Raw genomic sequence first — 20,113 nt, 5'->3', positions numbered from 1 at the left:
AGAGCGAATTTAAGGCAAGCCTGGACAGGTGAGAGAAGCTCAAACCAACAACCAATGTACGGTCAATGCTCCCCACATCGAGCACTTAAAAAACAAACAGAACAACAACTCTTCTGTGTTCCAAACATAACGGGTGCCTGGTTTTAAGCCTTGAAATGATTTGCCAAATTCCAGTCTAATTATGACCGAGATTCAAGTCAACTATTGAGTTCTAGAAAGAACTTTCTTCAGATTCCAGCTGGCAGCAGTGGAGACTCCAGATAACGTCAAAATATGCCACAGAGCAGGAAGGGAGTCAATTAAAACAAAGAGGGGGGAAGCTATTTTCTTTCTGGGTTTAGCCTCTAAAAAATGCTTCTGTGAACAGCTTATTCTATTTGCTTAGAGTGTAAGTTTTTCTGAAATTTACCCTAACTTTCCTGGAAGCCAAAATGAAAATCCATTCTTTGTGCAGGGTAAACAACAACAGAAGACCTTGAATATTCATTTAAAAATAACACATTTGTTACCCGTACATCACTTGAATATAGACCTATAGAGACCTTGAGACACTGCAACTTTATTGCTATGGCCTCCTTCACTTGGAAAACCATACAATTATAGTTTTTTTTGACCAGAAAAACATGTTACTATATCCTAATGATAGTGTATAGTGTTTGCATTAAAATTGAGATTCTACCCTTGAGGAAGGCCCAGAGGGTGTCAAAGAATCTTCTGTAAACTCCAGGTGAGCTTATACTTCAGCGGGGGTGTGGGGAGAGGAAGGAAACGTGAAGACAGACCCAGGTGTAGTGTCCGCATAGGGCGCTTACTATTCTAGTGTTTGCAACGTTTATCTTCCAGTTAGAGTCTAAGGCAGATCGATAATCAATACAGAATTATGTTACCGGATTGTTAAGCCAGCCTGGGCTTTGAGAATGACTTTTACTGGAAACAGTTGCAAGCAGGTGAGGCCACATGAATTATTCATGGTGTACAGTGTGCCAACCCTGAATGCCGTCACGCTTCTGACATGTGTGCGCGCCTCCTGACGAGTGTGCACGTCTGAAGCCGACCCAGGCTCCTGAGTCCTCCAAGTGCTGGGGAGGACGGAGAGGATGGCAAAGCTGAGCTGACCTGAGGTGCTTCAGGTGACTCAGAGTCGGAAGCAAAGGAGGGAGGGACAAAGCCACTGCTTCTGTGGCTTCACCCACTCCCTGCTCTCCAGAAACCAAAATAAGCCCCATGCTCTTGTCCTTCGGAGTCTGCAGTGATGGCCAGGGCTGTGGGTTTTGATGACCGTGTCAGGCTACCTTTGAGGCAGTCTGGGAGATGAGATATTGGCCGCCAGCAGTGGGGGATGAGGTGACTCCCAAAGCCAGCCTTGCCAGGGAAGGTTTTAGGAAGGTTCTCCTAAAACACACCTGCAGAGAAAATATCCCAGGGACACCATCCAAACTCCAACAAAACTCTCAGAAACACAATCCCAAGTGTTTGGCCATGGTTACTGAGGATTTCTTTAAAGTACCCAATGGATTGGCCTGCCCGGCTGCTGTGTACAAAACAGTCCCGTCCAACCTGACACCCCGCGTTTATTAATATCTACCAATGTTGACATCTGAGCTACGCATTTTACGTATATCCACACTTTAGGAATACACAGATTACCATGTTAATGTGTTAAAACAAGCACAAGATGGCTTCACCCATGGAAAGAGCCCTGTACTCTTCCTTCTCACTACAGATGTAATCTCCCCCTAGACAGTATAAATGCCAGATTTACAAATCAATGCTCAAACCTTGGCAGTTTTCGGAGATGTGGTGAGGGCCTATGACTGCAGTCATTTCCAGGGCATTAACCTGTCCCAGCCGCTGGCTTTCGGCTTTGCTTCACCTGGCTCTGGCACTCAGAAGGACTGAGTCCACGCTTCAGAGGCTAGGCTGGGCCTGGCTCTCTTCCCAGGAGTCTGTGGGCTGAGTTAACTCAGGGAGGGGTGTGTAAGTGGGCGTGCTGCTGGCCCAGGAAGGACGGGGAGTTTCCTGTGTGAAGCTACACCTACACCGAGAGCTCTCCTCCCAGCCTCCCCACAGCCCAAGGACCACGGGTAAGAGCCTCTCAGATCACCAGACCTCACAAGAGGGCTGGCCGTCCCCAGAAGCTGCCCAGAAAGCATGCCAGGAATGTTCCTCGGATTTCACCCCACTTTGCACAACCCAGCATCCAGATTCTGGTCCCTGTCATTCACAGTAGCTCAAAGAGGAGACAGCGAGAAAAGGACAACACCCCCCCCCCCCCTTCCCGCTCTACCAGACTCCCGCTTCCACCTTTCCCTTAATGAATTATCGTCATAACCAGATGGGCTCTTATTACTCTTTATAATACTAGGATTTTAAAAATACTGCAACTGTAGAGACTCTTCTTCTAGCAGCTGCTCATCTTGGCTCTGGAAACTTCCCTAACAGAGCACAGGCGTGGGACTGGCTTTGAACCACATCCTAGCAGGTGTCTGCTGGCTGAAAACAATGGCCTTATATGGAAAGGCACACCCTTCGTCAGGAGTACCTGAGCACAGCGACTTTGTGTGGACAGGATTCCTCCCTCCTTAGTTAGGAACACCTGAGGTTGGCTTGGATTACCTGGTTACTTCTGGACACCTCGGATTTTTACATGTTAGGAAGGTTATGGAGGCACAGCTTAAATGGGAGAGGACACTTACGACAAACGCCCTCAGCATCAGATATGGGGATGGCCTTGGAGAGAGAGGGAGACGACAAACTTGTTCTGGGTGGGAGGCAAGAACACTGCCCTGCTTCAACAGGGACTCAAGCATCGGCCCCCATTCTGAGACGTTAATCTAATGCAAAGGCCAGGGTCACTCACTGGGGACAAACGACTCACTGAAACACACTGGTAAAACACAAGTTTGATTACTTCAAGATTCTAGTTGCCCGTCTTCCTGCTGACTCGTTTGTTCTGCAGTGGCTCTGGTGGCTAGCCACATCCGTGGGTCCTCCATTCTCCCTTCCCTAGGGCAGGGCCACTGCCTGGGACTCAGGACCTCTGACAATGTTCTCTTGCCGTGGTGAAGTACCCAGGTGCCAGACACAGGGCCATAACTGAATCCCTCACTGATAAACTGTCACCTGCAGAGCCACCACGCATCAGCTGGCTCCGAACAGCCAGTCGCATTGATGGAAATCCAATTACACCTGCGGCCCAGCGTGCTCATGACAGCAGTTCCTTGTTTCAGACCTAATGTCTAATTCTGTTATTTTCAGCCTCTCGAAGTTCCTACCTCCTGAACACCCCAGAAGTTGCATTCTTTATTCTGGATGGGTTTGGTTTAAAATACAAAGGAAGCTAGTCTCCTAAATCTCAAATTACCATTCCTAGATAATTTTAAGTGGAAAGGCAAGAGAGGGTGTGGCCGGGGAGATGGCCCTGGCAGTGAAGTGCTTGATTCACAAGCTTGAGGGCCTGAGTTCCACCCTCAGAACCATGTAAAAAGCTGGGTGTAGGGGTGTGCGTGTGGCTCCATTGACAGCAAGAAGGCGGGTGGAGACAGGAGGATCCCTGGCACTCCTGGCCCGGCTAGGCTAGCCAACTTGGTGAGGTTTCAGGCCAAGGAGAGACTGACTCATACCAAATGGAAAGAGGTACCTGAGGAGGACACATGAGGTCATCCTCTGCCCTCCACCTGCTCACACACGCACACGCACATGCACACATGTGCACACACACATGCACACTGCACATACACATATACACACACAGAATGCAGAAGTGGGGAGAGGAACGAAGTCTTGTATGCCTCATTGACTTTCTGGGGCTAAAACGGTTCTGGCTGAAAGTATGGCTTTTCTGCCCATCCTCAGCAGGGGAACTGAGAACAGGGACCATTCAGTACGAGAAGTCACTTCCAGGACAGCAATTCCTCCCTGATTAGCATCCTCCACATCTGACCTCTGTTGGACCAGAGACATCATCTGCTTGGCAATTTATTAGAATCAAACAAACTGTTAAAACACTCAGCCATTTTGTAGTTAAATGACCATGGTGCGCTACAAACCCAGAGACACAGCTGGGTGTCCCTGACCTGACGGGACCAGGTCACCTTTGAAGACAGGACAGAGATTCTTCCTAAACCCTGCTCCTCCCACCGCCCCTGAGAAAGTGACTGTCACACGGTAAACACATCAGCGTGTGCTCAGAGGCACACCCACCTGTCTTTGAGAAATACTTGACTGAACATTGTTAAACAGGCTTCTTAGCAGGTTTGATATTAATGCACTTGTGAGCCATATAACTAAGAGATGAAAAAGATAAGAAGCATTTCATAAATCTATTTGCCCAGAGTAGCTCTGAGCCTTGTGTAACTATTAACCACAGTTTGGTGGGTGGTGCTATGCTAAAAACCATGGGAAGGGATTTAAGAGGAACTTTACACTATAGTTCAAAAGATGAGAAGTCCTTAAAGGCCAAAGAACTATGGGACTTGCCCGAAAATTGAAGATACAATTTGAAAATTTTTCTGTGGGTGATGCTGGGTCTTGCCATTTGATGGCAAGTGATGGACCATCACTGTGATGGACCCTCGTGGTTCCTCCTGCAGACAGGTATGGCCTGTGACCATGCTATTTTACCCTGGGGATCACATGCTACAAACAGCAAACCTGACAAGGATCGCATTAAAAGCCTAGGGTGATTTTGCAATTACAGAATAGAAGATGAAGCCAAGCAGAATGTGATTCGCAATGGGATGAGCTGTGAGCGAGGGAAATATCTCCGATCTCAGTAATGAAGCAGCCGCAGGGTCCCTTGCTTCATCTTTCAAACTAAGCAGGAGAGACAGAAACCCAAAACAAATTGAATTTTGTAAGAAAAAATGACTGCACTGTGAAACTAAATTTATTAAAATGTCATATTTAATAAGGAAGAAGGACCTTCTAGACCTTTCAAGAAAGATAGGGGGGGAAAAGTCCTGGAGTGTCATTTCCTCTGAACTTGGGTTCAGTGATGTCCAGCCCTAAGCCCTGGTGAGCAGCCTCAACTGGAGCTCAGCTCTGAGGATTCAAGAGGCGGGTGTAGTGATACTGTGTTTGTGTTTTACCACATAAAGCTTGCCTGAAGATCACAGTGCAGAGCTAAGCCACTAGAGACCAGGCTGTGGTGGCACACACCTTTAATTCCAGTACTTGGGAGTACCACACCTTTAATTTCAGCACTAGGAAGGTAGAGACAGGAAAGGATATTGCTGGGTGGAGAGAGGAATGTAAGACAGGAGCTTAGGGCAGCCTAAGGATGCAGTCTGAGGATACAGTCTGAGGATGCAGTATGAAAATGCAGCTGAGGATGCAGTCTGAGGATGCAGTCTGAGGATGCAGTCTGAGCATGCAGTCTGTCTGAGGATGCAGTCTGAGGATGCAGTCAGTCTGAGGATGCAGTCTGAGGATACAGTCTGAGCATGCAGTCTGAGGATACAGTCTGAGCATGCAGTCTGAGGATGCAGTCTGAGGATGCAGTCTGAGCATGCAGTCTGAGCATGCAGTCTGAGGATGCAGTCTGAGGATGCAGTCTGAGGATACAGTCCGAGGATGCAGTATGAAAATGCAGCTGAGGATGCAGTCTGAGGGTGCAGTCTGAGGATGCAGTCTGAGGATGCAGTCCGAGGATGCAGTCTGAGGATGCAGTCTGAGGATGCAGTCCGAGGATGCAGTCCGAGGATGCAGTCTGAGGATGCAGTCTTAGGATTGGTAGAGACAGGATAGCCAATTGATTTGGTAGCAGGAAGAACTCTCTAGTGACTGGCTGCACTATTTCTCTGATCTCTCAGCTTTTTTTTATTAATTTATTTGTTTAGTTTATTAAAGATTTCTGCCTCCTCCCCGCCACGGCCTCCCATTTCCCTCCCCCTCCCTCAATCAAGCCCCCCTCCCTCATCAGCTCAAAGAGCAATCAGGGTTCCCTGCCCTGTGGGAAGTCCAAGGACCACCCACCTCCATCCAGGTCTAGTAAGGTGAGCATCCAAACTGCCTAGGCTCCCCCAAAGCCAGTACGTGCAGTAGGATCAAAAACCCATTGCCATTGTTCTTGAGTTCTCAGTAGTCCTCATTGTCTGCTATAATTCGCGATCCTAGAGAAGCTAAATAAGAAGGTGAATCCAAAGACAAACATATACGCACCCTCCTGAATATTAACCTTCATCAGGTGATGAAAGGAGACAGAGACAGAGACCCACATTGGAGCTCTGGACTGAAATCTCAAGGTCCAAATCAGGAGCAGAAGGAGAGAGAACACGAGCAAGGAACTCAGGACTGCAAGGGGTGCACCCACACACTGAGACAATGGGGATGTTCTATCGGGAACCCACTAAGGCCAGCTGGCCTGGGTCTGAAAAAGCATGGAATAAAACCGGACTTGCTGATCTCTCAGCTTTAACCCTGATATCTGACTCTAGGTTTTTCTTATTAATACAAATTAGAATTCGTGCACAGATAGGTTTCAAGGGCTGGAAGGCGTGCGGTTTGCCCCACACCTCAACAGACCTAAAACTAAGAAGAGTCTGTGGTGCACGAGTCTCGCTCCATCAGTAGACCCGGGGTCTACTCTTCATCTCCCAACAGAGCCATGAGGCCAATTCTGAGACTGGACCATACACTTATGGATGTTACTAAGATGTCAGCCCCTACTGTGTACGTTTCTCTGTATCTTGGCTTCCTCAACTGCAAGCTGAACTGTCTCAGTTTTATTCTGAGATTACATTTGCTGAGAACTTGTATAAAGATCCTCTCTCCCTTCCTCCTCATCTTCCCCCTTCCTTCCCTGGGTTGGGGATAGAACCCAGAGCCTTGCCCATGCTGTCTTCACTTCCTGCACCCAGCGGGCCAGCCCACACTGTTTCTTTAGAACACTTTGAAGCAGGAACCATCATCACCTCTTCTGTAAAGCTGAGGCTACTGAAAGAGAAAGAAGTTAAAGGTTGCTCAGGGTCTCTCCAAACACAAGCTTAGACACAAGCAGTTAAGAATCTGGCAGCTTGCCTGAGGTAAAGACCATTATTAATGTCCTTTTTTTGTTTTTGTTTTGTTGTTGTTTTTGATTTTCAAGACAGGGTTTCTCTGTGTATCCTTGGCTGTCCTGGAACTCACTATGTGGACCAGGCTGGCCTCAAACTCAGAGATCCACCTGCCTCTGCCTCCTGGGTGCTGGGATTAAAGGTGTGTGCATCACCACATCTGGCTCATTATTAATATCCTTTAACGGAGGAGGAAGGTAAACCTCAAGGACCGCTGAGGTGTGATGGGCAGAGGGCTCCACACCTCCATCTCAGAGCTTGCATGTAAAGTTCTGCTGAAGGACCACACACAGGTGGTGATCAGCATCAGTGCCGTCAGTGCCGGTGTTCGAGGCTGCAAGGGCTTTGTGTACCTAGACTACCCGCAGGATGCACTTGGTCAGAGGTGTGCTCACCATTTCTTGGGAGGCTCAGCAGACTCTGGGTTTCTACACCTGCCCCTTGCAGCAACAGCATCCTCCCCTGGCTCTTAGGTCCCACCATTAGAGACAAATAAAAGCATTCTGTGTTTCCTGCACAAACAAGAGACACTCTCTTCAGTGTCTCTTGTCATAAATAAGATGTGGGAATAGTCGAATTATTCTGTTCCTGGGAAGGTTATAGGAAAAGAACATAAATTGTTGACAAACAAAGAGATTCTATCTTTGTCCATGTAAAATGGGCAAATACTGAGCAAATCAGCATGACTTTCTAGAGTGTGGGTTTTTTTTTTTTTTTTTTTTTTTTTTGATTTTTCGAGACAGGGTTTCTCCGTAGCTTTTGGTTCCTGTCCTGGAACTAGCTCTTGTAGACCAGGCTGGCCTCGAACTCCCAGAGATCCGCCTGCCTCTGCCTCCCGAGTGCTGGGATTAAAGGCGTGCGCCACCACCGCCCGGCTTAGAGTGTGGGTTTTTATAACTCGTACATAATTACATTTCCATTTACCTCATGAGTGACACAAGACAAGAGCAAATGCTCCTGTGGAAGCTCCTCCCTGGGGAATGCAGGGGTGCTGGTGACTCGGTGCCCAGAGAGCTGCACTTTATGCTGGCTTTCTTTGCTGATGAGGTAGGGGACAGAAGAAAACACCCGAAGACTCATACCTGCTGCGGAAATGCTACCACATCACCCCGTCTCTCCACATCTTTACCTCAGTCTTGCTCACAGCATTTCCAGAACCTTCTCTTTGGAAGTTGTGTTCAGAGTTAATAAGAAAAGAAAAAACGTTTCCCCTGAGCCGACAACACCAGTTCACCTTCCCAGGGCATGCTGGAGGACTTTATGATCAATACTCTGCATTTCCTTTTCTGTTTAACAACTCACTGGCAGTAAAAGCCTTCAAATCCAGTCTCTAATGAGAGAACTGTTTCTATGGTTTCGAGCCCACTAATTACCCGGAAGACTTTTCCTGTTGACTTTGGAAACTCACGACGTCTTATCTCTGTTTACATTCAGATCTGTCTCTCCCAAGAACATCATTTCCTCCCTCCACCAAAGGGAGCTGGAGTAGTCACAGCATCACACAGGGAGTCAGGGTCCAGAAAATCAGAGCAAAGAATCCTCCCACTCTGCTCCCTCCCACGAGCTTACACATTTTCCCTCAAAGACTTCTAAACAAGCAAGTTTTTAAAAAAAATCCTGCAATCGAGCCTTACAAAAAAGCTAAGACTGGCGCTGCCTTCCTGGCCGTGTCCAGGGTCCCTAATCACCTTGACCCACCGCAGTCAAAGACAAAATTATATTTAGAGCTGTTGCAAACGGTGGTCACATGATACCCCTGCAGGATGCTGGGAGCCAGAGGGAGGGTTTCTACCACTAAAGCCAACTATTTGATAGATAAGCACAGGGAGGCTGTTCAAGATAAACCACAGAAGACTGGTGGATTCTAGGCTCCACCCCAGCCTCTGCCTGAGACATTTCAGCTATTGTACTTTATCTTCTGGGCCTCCAGTTAGGTCTTTATTTGAAGAAATGGCTCATGAAGACGCCCCAAATTACTCCCACCTTGCCCAGTCTGTTCATTTTAGAACAAAGGAAGATGGTGGTCAATGAACAGACAGAGGGTCCAGAGTGAGTGATCCAGGCAGGGTTTCCAACAGACCCAGGATCTGAGCAACACCCAGCAAAGTGTGTGCTCTTCCCAAATCACCAGGTTCATAGCCTGGTGGACCCATCAAGCACTACAGCTCTGTGTATGCCGTGGTAACAGTTACTACTAGTAGTACCACAAATGCTTTTGTGAAATGCTAGAGAAAAGGCTAGAGGCAGAGAGCCCTGCTGATTCAACACAAGAAAGGCAAGCGTTCTGAAGTTCAATGCAAATCAATAGCAAACCGTATTTGGTTGATGAAAGCTGACTTTACTGTAAAATTAGGACAGAAGAAGGTGGAAGGGTCGTGGACCCAGTAACCTAGGCTTTTACAGGCCACCTTCTTAAAGTTTTGTTTTGTAGTCAAGCGCAGCCGAGCTGCCTGAGTGGGGTCCAGGTCAGTGCCACTCAGAGAGTATCCCCAATTACCTGCTTTCTCCTGTTGGTCTCCAGGGCAGTGTTATAGAGTCTGTTGTTCTGATTATTGATAGAAGCATGAGGTCCAGCTCAGTGTGGGTGGCACCGTCCCTAGGCAATTGGTCCTGAGTTGTATAAAGTGGTCCACTAGTTATCCCTCAGCATCCTTCAGGGTTTCTGCTGGTCTAGGCTGTGAGTTCACACTAGTTATCCCTCAGCATCCTTCAGGGTTTCTGTTGGTCTAGGCTGTGAGTTCACACTACTTATCCCCCAGCATCCTTCAGGGTTTCTGTTGTTCTAGGCTGTGAGTTCACACTAGTTATCCCCCAGCATCCTTCAGGGTTTCTGCTGGTCTAGGCTGTGAGTTCACACTACTTATCCCTCAGCATCCTTCAGGGTTTCTGCTGGTCTAGGCTGTAAGTTCACACTAATTATCCCCCAGCATCCTTCAGGGTTTCTGCTGGTCTAGGCTGTGAGTTCACACTAATTATCCCCCAGCATCCTTTAGGGTTTCTGCTGGTCTAGGCTGTGAGTTCACACTAGTTATCCCCCAGCATCCTTCAGGATTTCTGTTGTTCTAGGCTGTGAGTTCACACTAGTTATCCCCCAGCATCCTTCAGGGTTTCTGTTGTTCTAGGCTGTGAGTTCACACTAGTTATCCCCCAGCATCCTTCAGGGTTTCTGCTGGTCTAGGCTGTGAGTTCACACTAGTTATCCCCCAGCATCCTTCAGGGTTTCTGCTGGTCTAGGCTGTGAGTTCACACTAGTTATCCCCCAGCATCCTTCAGGGTTTCTGCTGGTCTAGGCTGTGAGTCTGTTCCTGTATTGCTGTGTGTATAGCAGCAGGCCTCCTTCAAGTCCCTAGTTGAGTTTTCGTCCTGACTTCCCTCAGTGAGGTTGTGATCTGGAATTGTAAGTGGAAATAAACCCTTTCCAACCTATGGTGCTTTTAGTCCGTGTTCTCACAGCAACAGGACAAAACTAGAACACGGGGTAAGAATTTAGTGAGCAGTTTCTGATACACAGTGATGTCCATAGAAATGCTATTAGTAGTCCTTTAAAGTATTTAGATACTATGCAAGGAGGTGGGGGGAAGGAAAACAGCAAGAGCTTGGCCAGTTTTAGACAAAAACTAAAAGTTTTGGGAGGGCCCCACTGCTCACAAAGCAGACACACAGTAACAATCGCCTTCACCTAGAAACTCGTTTAAAACGCAGAATCTTAACCTCCAACCCTACTTTCCTGAGCCAGATCAAAGTCTCCTGGGAATTTCTGTGTGTCTCCTGGTGGCATCTAGAGGGTTTAAAGATTGCAAGTCAAAGGACTAAGGCCTTGTCCTTAGTCAGTCTCTGAGCTAAATCTCGTAGTCCTTCGTGGCTGTAACAAGAAAGCAGGTGTTCCTCTTCGGAGACAGAACAATCCTTCAGAAGGCATCTCCAGCGACTGACCCACTTGTTAGCAATAGCAGTGATTTAAAAATATCATCACCACACTTATTACTTGTGTCAAACACTTGTTGAGCCTTTAAAATGCTCAGGGATTAACGAGAGTGCTCTCCATATAATCTTATTAATATTCACACTAACCTTTCAGGTGCCGTTACCATCCCTATTGTAAAGATTTGAATATGTGTATATTATATGTATGCATACATGTCTGTGTGCACAGGCATGCAAGCACCCATGAGGGGAGGCCAGAGGCAATTGATGCCTCCTGAAGCTGTGAGTCACCCTACAGGTGCTGGGAGCTGAACTTCAATCCTCTGCAAGAGTAGGACAGGCTCTAAGTCACTGAGGAATCTCTCCAGCCCCTGTACCCATTCTACAGATGAGTAAAGAAGGATGCTTAAAAGAAGTCCCACACTAGCTCAGAATTGAGTATAATAGAGGGTTATTTATTTAGGGATAGACTCACAGATCACAGTCCTCTGCTGGAATGGGGAACAGCAACCAATCCTGCAGCCGGAAAAGAGGCCGGATGCATGCTTTACATCGGCATAAATAGTGTAAGAGGCCACATCCCCAAAGGCTACTGGTGGTAGGAACTCCTACAGCAGGTGAGGACGTAAGAGATTCAAGGGGGCTACATTGCTGCTCAAGGTCAACTGGAAGGGAAAAGAGATCTTTCTGAGGCACTCTGTTGTACAGGTTCAAGCCATACGCCCACAACATCCAGACAGGTCTCTGTGAGGTGGGGAGCAGTAGCCATCCCACTGGGGTAAACACAACAGACGCAGATAGAGAACGAGGAATACAGAGTCACCAACCCGAGGTTTATGTCACAGGTAGGACCCTTAGGATTTGAGTTCTGCCTGTGACCTCTGAGATGGGAGCTCCAGCACTCCACAGAGGGAGGCTGGTGAAGCTTCGCACTGACACACTCAAGGGCTGTGATCTTGGAACTCAGAGCCTGTTAGATCGTTGGGTTCTTTGCCTCACCAGAATGCAGCCTCTTACCAGCGTTGCCGGAGGCAACTGGCCCTCATTATCGTGTCTCAGGTCACATCTTACACAATGCTATTCTCAAATACCTCTGAATTTCTCTTCATTTCAGCTGCCATGATTCTATATTCAACTTTAATAGCCACACAGCTAACAACTTGGCGAGATTAAAATCTCTCCCTGAGGTCCAGCAAGATGATGTGGTAGAAGAGAACCAGCTCCCACATGTTGCCTTCTGAGTTCCACATGCGTGTTGTGGTACATGCGCCCCATCTCAAATGCACACAAAAACCTCTCCTTTAGATCTCCACTGTGCAAAGAAAGTCAAAGAAACAGGTTTTAGAATCAGCAACCAGCATCTGTCCAGGTCTCAGTGAACACATTTTCCTTTATCTTCTTTGCCCGTAGAGCGATGCTGGAAAGGCAACGGCAATCAACCAAGGACGTTCTAACAGTTTGCTAAGCTGCTCTGATAAAATGCAGCAGGCTGGATGGCTTAGGCTACAGAGATCCACCTCTTACAGTTCTGGAGGCTGGAGGCTGAGGTCGAGGGATTGGCATGTTTGTTTCCAAAACTTCCCTTGACTTGGGGGTGACCACTGTCCTCCTTAGCTTTATTGCCAGTTTGTGACAAAGTGAAGTGACCCAGAGGAAGAGGGGGTCTCACCTGAAGACTTGCCTCCATCAGACTGTGCTCTGGCCATGTCTGTGAAAGACTGGCTGTTGTTTTTACCTAATTTGGCTCTATTTACCAATAAACACTAGGCAGTCAGATGTTGGGTGAAAACCTGCTAGATCAGAGAAGCTGAAGAGCAACCAGCTGATCTTCCTTTTCAGCTGGAGACCCAGCAAGAGAGCATCTCTCCATCCATCCTAAACCAAAAAGGTCTGTGGATCTCTAAGTCCCTCCCTACTCCTTCCTGTATGTCTATCTGTCTTCCCAGGTCCTCCTTACTCTCTATGGCTAATTCTTGGCAACTAGTTGCTGGCTCCACCTCCTGATCCAAGGTCTCAGGGGTTCACAGTGTGATCAAATATCACACAACCACTGACTCTGCTGCTGACTGATGTGGGCGGCACCATCACTATGCAGGTGAGCCTGCGTTGTGTAGGAAAGCTGGCTAAGCATAGGCCAGCGAGCGCCATTCCTCCATGATTTCGGCTTCAGTCCCTGCCCTGACTACTCTCTGCGGTAGACTGTGATCTAGAAGTACAAATCCTCTCCTCCCCGAATTTGCTTTTGGTCAGAATGTTTTATCACAGCAATAGAACAGCCAACTAAGACCCCACCTAGGCACTGTGACCCTTTACGGTACCCCAGAACAGCCAACTAAGACCCCACCTAGGCACTGTGACCCTTTACAATGCCACAGAACAACTAACCAAGACCCCACCTAGGCACTGTGACCCCTTACGATGTTCCTCACTGTACATACACAGACAGTGGCTCTGCCTCTGTGTGGGTCTTGCCTCTCCCTTTTTAGGGGAAGGGTAAGGACATTAGTAACATTGGATGAATGTCCTCACAGTCCTCTTTAGATAAATGCCCTCATCTCCGAGCTCGGTGGTCTCCTGAGGCTCTGAGAGTTAGGGCTCGGGCATGTGGGTTGGTGCCCTGGGTAACACAATTCGATCATAATGGATTCTGAATGACTTTTCACCCATCAGTGTGATGGCCCAGGGCCACATAAGGCTTCTCTTGTTGTCTAGGTTCAGAGAGAAGGCTCAGAACAGTCAATTTGTCACGACTCAAGCCTCAGGGTACTGGAGGAGAAAGGATTCAGAAAACCCATCCTTCCCTTCTCTTTTCTCCTGTATGGGGTCAGAGAAAAACAGTTCTCAGCTTCCCCATAACCAACACGACCCACCTTCCTCCGGACATCCCCACATCTCAGCTTATGTAAGGACATTTCTTAGGAGGGCAGTTTCTTTCTTTTTCTTTCTTTTTTTTTTAAAAAATTAAGTGGCGCTTATAAAATAGTCTGAGTCAGAGACACAAACAGTTACTGAAAAGTGCAATGTGCAATGAAGAGCCGCAGCATGGCTTCTCCCAAGACCGCAGCTACCTCGGGGCAAATGCTGTGCTGTAGCGTGGTGAGCCGCCCTGATGAGTGGGCACTCGGCTTTACAAACAGCTGGCCTGCCCAGCAGCAGTGACGAGATGGAACCTGCCAGCAGCCAGCCCGCTTAGCTCAGGGCAGCAGCCTGCAGATGCCAGCAAGCAGAAGGGAGGGGACCCAGTGCAGCCAGAACCCGCCAGCAGGCTCCTACTTATGTGACGTGTGCAAATGGCCGAGAAGGAGATGGGTATTTTGTTGACAGGCATCTAAACCCGATACAAGGGAGACAGAACAAGACAAAGGCAGTGTGAGAGTAACGTTTTCCATCACACAGAGAGAGCCTGCCCACCACTCAGTTTAACAAGCCAGTTGTTTAGGAAGCCTTATTTTTTTAAATTTCAGTAACTATTTACTCTTTAAATCATCAGCTTTTGAATAAAATTCTCAAATCTTTTTCATATCAATGTGAAATTTCATACTTTTCCTTGAGATTTTAAAAGATCGTTTTGTAACTGATGTATGATGTCTTTAATAAAAATACTTTTAGAGAATATTTCCTTAAATTTATTTAAAAGATTGGTTTAGAAATCCCTCTATATTCAGACCAATACAACTATAGAGGAAAATCATACCAGAAAGGAAGAAACAAGAGAAACTAATCTCTCCCCACCAAGGGAATGTGTTTACTAACCTTCCTGTTAATTAGGATTAAAAAATATCAGACACAGCCAGAAAGTGGTGGTGCTCATCTTTAATTCCAGCACTTAGAAGGCAGAGGCAGGAGGATCTCTATAAGTTCCAGGCCAACCTGGTCTACAGAGTTAGTTCCAGGACAGCGAGGACTGTTCCACAGAGAAACCCTGTCTCAAAAAAGAAAGAAAGAAAGAAAGAAAGAAAGAAAGAAAGAAAGAGGGAGGGAAGGAGAGAGATGGGGTGGGGGAGGGAGGGAGGACGGAAGGAAGGAAGGAAGGAAGGAAGGAAGGAAGGAAGGAAGGAAAACCAAAACCAAGCAAACAAGCAACAACAAAACAAGAGCCAGACACACAGCTAGGCATATTCTGTGGGAATTTGGAAGTCAGAGGACAGAGAGATGGTCTTAAAAGCCTGAGAGCAAAGCAGATTAGGAAACAGGAAAACGGCGTGAGCAGCCATCAGACAGGCAGCCACTCTGATGGCAGAGGCACGGGACACAGCCTTTCAAGCCTTCGTGGGAAAGTACCACAGACCACACATGCACACACAAACCAAAGTCCTCGTGTACCTGTTCCCGACCAACCACACCCGTGGCAGGAACACATGATTCCACTAACTTCTCACACAGCCTTTCTGAAAAACATGACCAAAAATTGACTGAAAGAGGAAGAAACTGAGCCCTAACCAAAGATGCCCAGGAATGTGGGACTGGTTTGGGATAAAATGTGGGAAGGGAGACGGAGAGGTGGTCCATGGTTAAGAGGCTTTGCTGATGTCCCGGAGGACGGGAGTGTGACTCCCAGACTTCACATCAGGTGGCATCACTGCTCATACCCCAGCTTCATGCCCTCTTCCAGACCCTGCAAGCATCGTACTCACGCACACTCACGCACACTCACGCACAGACACACATAATTTTATAAAATAATAAACATATAAACTGCTTTTTAAATACAGGAGGAGGAGAACCCCAACAGGGCAAGTAGGTAGCAGGCCTAGAAATCAGCGAGTCCACGGCACAGCACATCGAGACTCCGGGAAGTCAGTCACCCGGGAAGGAGAATTTCATCCAACAACTGCTGACCAAGAGGCTGGAAATCCTAGCGATGCTATTAATGCCTTCATTTCGCTTAGCAGAAAATGACTTGAAATTTCAAGTAAATTAAAAATCTCTAGAAGAGAAGGATTGTCTAACGCAAAGTAGCACACGTGAGACAAGGGCCTTGACGAGGCTTGCAATTCTCCTTCAGAGCAGCGGCCCCAACCTTCCTAATCCCCTCAAGCTGTGCTGATCCCAACCATGAAATCATTCGGTTGCCACTTCTTAAGTGGAATTTTACTACTGTCATGAATAGTGATGTAAATATCTGTGTTTTCCAATGGTCTTAGGTGATCCCTGTTGAAAGGGTCATTTGACCCCAAACACTATTTTAGAGCAAGACAGCTTTAATACACAGAACAGTCTCTTCTCAGACTGAGCAGGTGGCTCTGTCAGTAACATGCTTGCTGCTCAAGTAAGAGAGCCTCACGTCAAGCCCAGAGCCCTCAGAAAAGGTCCGTGCTATGGTGTGAGCCTGCAGTCCTAGGAATGGGGAGGCAAAGATGGAAAGAGAGCCTCACGTCAAGCCCAGAGCCCTCATCAAAGGTCCGTGCTATGGCGTGAGCCTGCAGTCCTAGGAATGGGGAGGCAAAGATGGGAAGAGACCTGGGCCAAGCTTCAGTTCTAGTGAGAAGCCCTGTCTTAAAAATAAGGTGAGCAGGGTGATGGCGGTGAACAACTTTAATCCCAGCACTCAGGAGGCAGAGGCAGGAGGATCTCTGTGAGTTCGAGGCCAGCCTGATCTACAGAGTGAGTGCCAGGACAGGCTCCAAAGCTAAACAGAAAAACCCTGTCTTGAAAAAAAAAACCCAAAACCAAACAAACAAATAATATGCAGAGCCAGTGAGGAAGACACCCATGTTGACCTCTGACCTCCACATGTGCACCTGTCATACACATGAACACACATGTACAAAGTATACACATGCAAGTGTAGGCTCAGTCATAACGTTTGCCTCTGCTGTAGAGACTATGTCCTCTTGTGTTACTTTAGTCTGTTTTTACTGATGAAACAAAATCCCCGAGGCTGGGCACTTTATTCCAAAATGCGGCTGAGTTCACAGTTTTGAGAGCCGTGAGCGAGGCCTGAGTGAACTCAAGGCCATCTGCTCGGCCGTCGTAAGGACTTCATGGCAGATGGCAGGACCAGAAGCCCGAGAGATCCGAGAGCCTTGCTCCCCTGTTATATAACCCATCTTTCTAAACCCTCACTGTGCCGACTGACCTGCAATTCCCTCTGTAGGTCAGGCTGGCCTGGAACTCACAGAGACCCGCCTGCTTCTCCCTCCTGAGTTCTTGGATCAAAGGTGTTCACTATGTCCAGCAAAACCCACTTTCAAAGGAACTAAGGGACGTCCCATGAGAATTACCTCAATCCTTGCAGTGATGGTTCCCCAAATGACCTGTCTTCAACTACATTATACCTTCTGAAGGCTCAGCCTCAACATGGCTACATTGGGGTGTGAGTGCACACATGTATGCATACACCCATACAAACAAACAATAATTAAAAGTTGAAAATGATATATACTTTAGAGCAGTCAAAAGTCATGTTGAGCAGTAAGGGGAAGGTGATAATTTCCTCATTTTTAATAGGAAGTCAAATGGAGCTAAAGTCAGAATAAGAATAGGAGGCTAATAATCAGCGTTAACAGAGGAATTCTGTATCAACAATAGATTTAAAGCTACTAATACCCTAGCAGGAACCACAAATGTTATCTGAGAGACAGCGTTGAAAGCAATGCAAGCGAAAGCCTACTGTTTAGAATAACAAGGAGTAAAAAAATAACCACCTACAAACAGCCATGTGTGGTGATATTTTGTTTGTGCTACAGCAAATAAAGCTTGCCTGAAGATCAGAGTGTGGAGCAAGCCACGCTAGTTAGCCATAGAGGTCAAGCAGTGATGGCACACACTCTTAATCATAGCTCTAGGGAACAGAGGAAGCCGGATCTCTGTGATTTCAAGGCCAACAAACTGATTTTGAAAACAGACATGGAGATTTGTTTGTGTTGTTGCTCAGAAACAGCCAATGGAGTCAACCCTTGGTTCAGAGGGGCAGGGCCCACATTCTGCTAGCAGGAGTGAACTATAGAGTGGTCTGGTGGACTCAGAGGAGATAGACAGACACCCAGGAGGAACAAGCAGAGGACCAAGGAAACACATGGCCTTTTAGATTTGGGAAGGTAGAGAAGAAGGTAAGGTGATCATTTATCCCTCCAGGGATCTCTCGGGTTTATTCCCTAATATTTAACCCCTGAGTTCTATTTATAAATAAAACAATAAAATAAATCACAGTATCTGGTGCCCAACATAGGACTCAAATGTCCAAATACAGGGCCCGAGAAAGCTAAGGAGGGTTCTGGATGAGGAGTCAGATGTGGTTGTCTCTCAGGCAGGTCAATGCCCCCAGCCACTGCCCCTGGGCTCGAGCCAGCCACCAGTGCCATATGCTAAGCAGAACTACACAACAGACAGACTGTCCCTTTAAGTCTCAGGTCATAGGGTCAGAGAACGCTGCAGACATGGAGAAAGCTAGGTCCAGACATAGAGACCCTCTAAAAGCTTCCAGTATGCTTCAAAAGGTGCTTGTGTGCTGAAGAAAATGGGCAAACACAATTAAAAACAATAAAGTCTTTAAAGAGAGAGTCAAGTAAAAAAAAAATAACCCACATAAGGATGGGAACTACACAGGGTGTCTGGATCCTGCACGGTGCTTTGTTAACTTTGAATTTTTTTTAATGCTGTTGAGAAAATGGCTAAGAGACACTGGGCTGTTGAAGGGACTGATGAACTAAACCAGTTGATATACTCTAGGGATGTCTCAGCTTCAGAATGGAAGTCAGGAAATGTGTTGTGTTTGGGGAGAGGCTTGTTTTCGCTTCCACAGGCAAAGAAAAGCTACAGATTCCTTTAAAATTATAAAGATTAGATTTGACTTGGGGAGACATCCTGAGGATCTTGGCTGCAGACGTGAAAGGAAGCCAGGAAAGCCTACAAGAAAGGTGACAAGTATGCATGGAAACAGCTCTGAGGCTGCATGAGACATGATAAGTCATGTTGCTTACAGAGTCCTCGTGACTTATTATAACATGCCATCCTTTCAAATGACATAGATAGAGATTTATATTGCAGTTTGTTTATATAGTCCTAATGGACTTAAAAGTTAAGAGATGCCTCTTACCTGCTCAAACATAGAACAAAAACCATCTTTAGCTGACTTGTGCACATTACAAAGCCCATACTTGTATAAACAGAGATATATATGCTATTTTAAAAACCTTGTATGTTTTCAGAAAAAAAAGGACCAGACACTAGCAAAGAAAAGTAACCCAGGTAATTAAACCTCTCAGAATGCCTCTGTTGCAGTTTTCTCCAAATTCTGCATCCATAACAACTTCAAATCTGCTAGTTGAGATGGTGCAACCTCACAGACTATCCAGCCAAGTCTTTAGATAAGCTCTACAGTTCCCCATCACACAGATACCAAACAAAAAATTATACACTCGGTCGAAGCCGTCGCCACCTCCGCCGCCGCCCCCTATCCCGGCCCCCCCCCCCCCCCCCCCGGGTTTCCTCAGCCCAGCTCGGTCCAGCCCGGTTCTCGGGAGAATGAAGTTCGTGTACAAAGAGGAGCATCCGTTCGAGAAGTGCCGCTCTGAGGGCGAGAAAATCCGAAAGAAATACCCAGACCGGGTCCCGGTGATAGTGGAAAAAGCTCCCAAAGCTCGGATAGGAGATTTGGACAAAAAGAAATACCTGGTGCCTTCAGATCTTACAGTGGGTCAATTCTACTTCTTGATCCGGAAGCGAATTCATCTCCGTGCTGAGGATGCCTTGTTTTTCTTTGTCAACAATGTTATTCCACCCACCAGTGCCACGATGGGTCAGCTATACCAGGAGCACCACGAGGAAGACTTCTTTCTATACATTGCCTACAGTGATGAAAGCGTCTACGGTCTGTGAAGCTGCTGTCCCTGAGGTGGGGGGTTCCATTCTACAAGGAGAGGTGGCGCTCCTTCCTTGACATCTACTTCCTCCTTCAGGCGAAAACACCATCTCCTTCTTCAGGACCTGCACTTAATGTTTGAGGCTGTTTCTCCTGTCCCTCTCAGCAGGAGGGGTAGTGGTGGACACAGTCTCTGTACATCTCCTTTCTTTCCCCTCGTTCGCCCTCATTCCCACTCTGCTTTAGACTTCTTGATTGTCAATCTCTGTCACATCCGTTGATTGTTTTGGTTTCTATTCCCTTTCTAACTGCCTAAGCAGGTTCCCTTCCT

The 20,113-nt window shown here is 47.1% G+C and overlaps 2 protein-coding genes across 2 annotated transcripts in view; one reads left to right on the top strand and one right to left on the bottom strand.

Moving 5' to 3' along the window:
• Ablim1 (actin binding LIM protein 1) overlaps nucleotides 1-20,113 on the bottom strand; it is a 299,047-nt gene that overhangs the window by 211,240 nt on the left and 67,694 nt on the right. The window lies entirely within an intron of this gene.
• Nucleotides 19,446-20,109, top strand: LOC121453954 (gamma-aminobutyric acid receptor-associated protein-like). The gene has a single exon (XM_041661032.1). It carries the CDS (start codon nucleotides 19,446-19,448, stop codon nucleotides 19,797-19,799), a length of 354 nt encoding a protein of 117 aa, XP_041516966.1. The 3' UTR covers nucleotides 19,800-20,109.

This window comes from Microtus oregoni, unplaced genomic scaffold (genome assembly GCF_018167655.1).
Source record: "Microtus oregoni isolate MIOR12 unplaced genomic scaffold, Mior012 000012F_ref0000307, whole genome shotgun sequence".
Classification (NCBI taxonomy): Eukaryota; Metazoa; Chordata; class Mammalia; order Rodentia; family Cricetidae; genus Microtus; species Microtus oregoni.
Note: the sequence above shows the minus strand (reverse complement) of the source record. Positions and strands in the feature narration are given on the sequence as shown.

Coding starts and splice junctions, on each gene's coding strand:
- LOC121453954 (XM_041661032.1), top strand. CDS start 19,446: ATGAAGTTCGTGTACAAAGAGGAGCATCCGTTCGAGAAGTGCCGCTCT.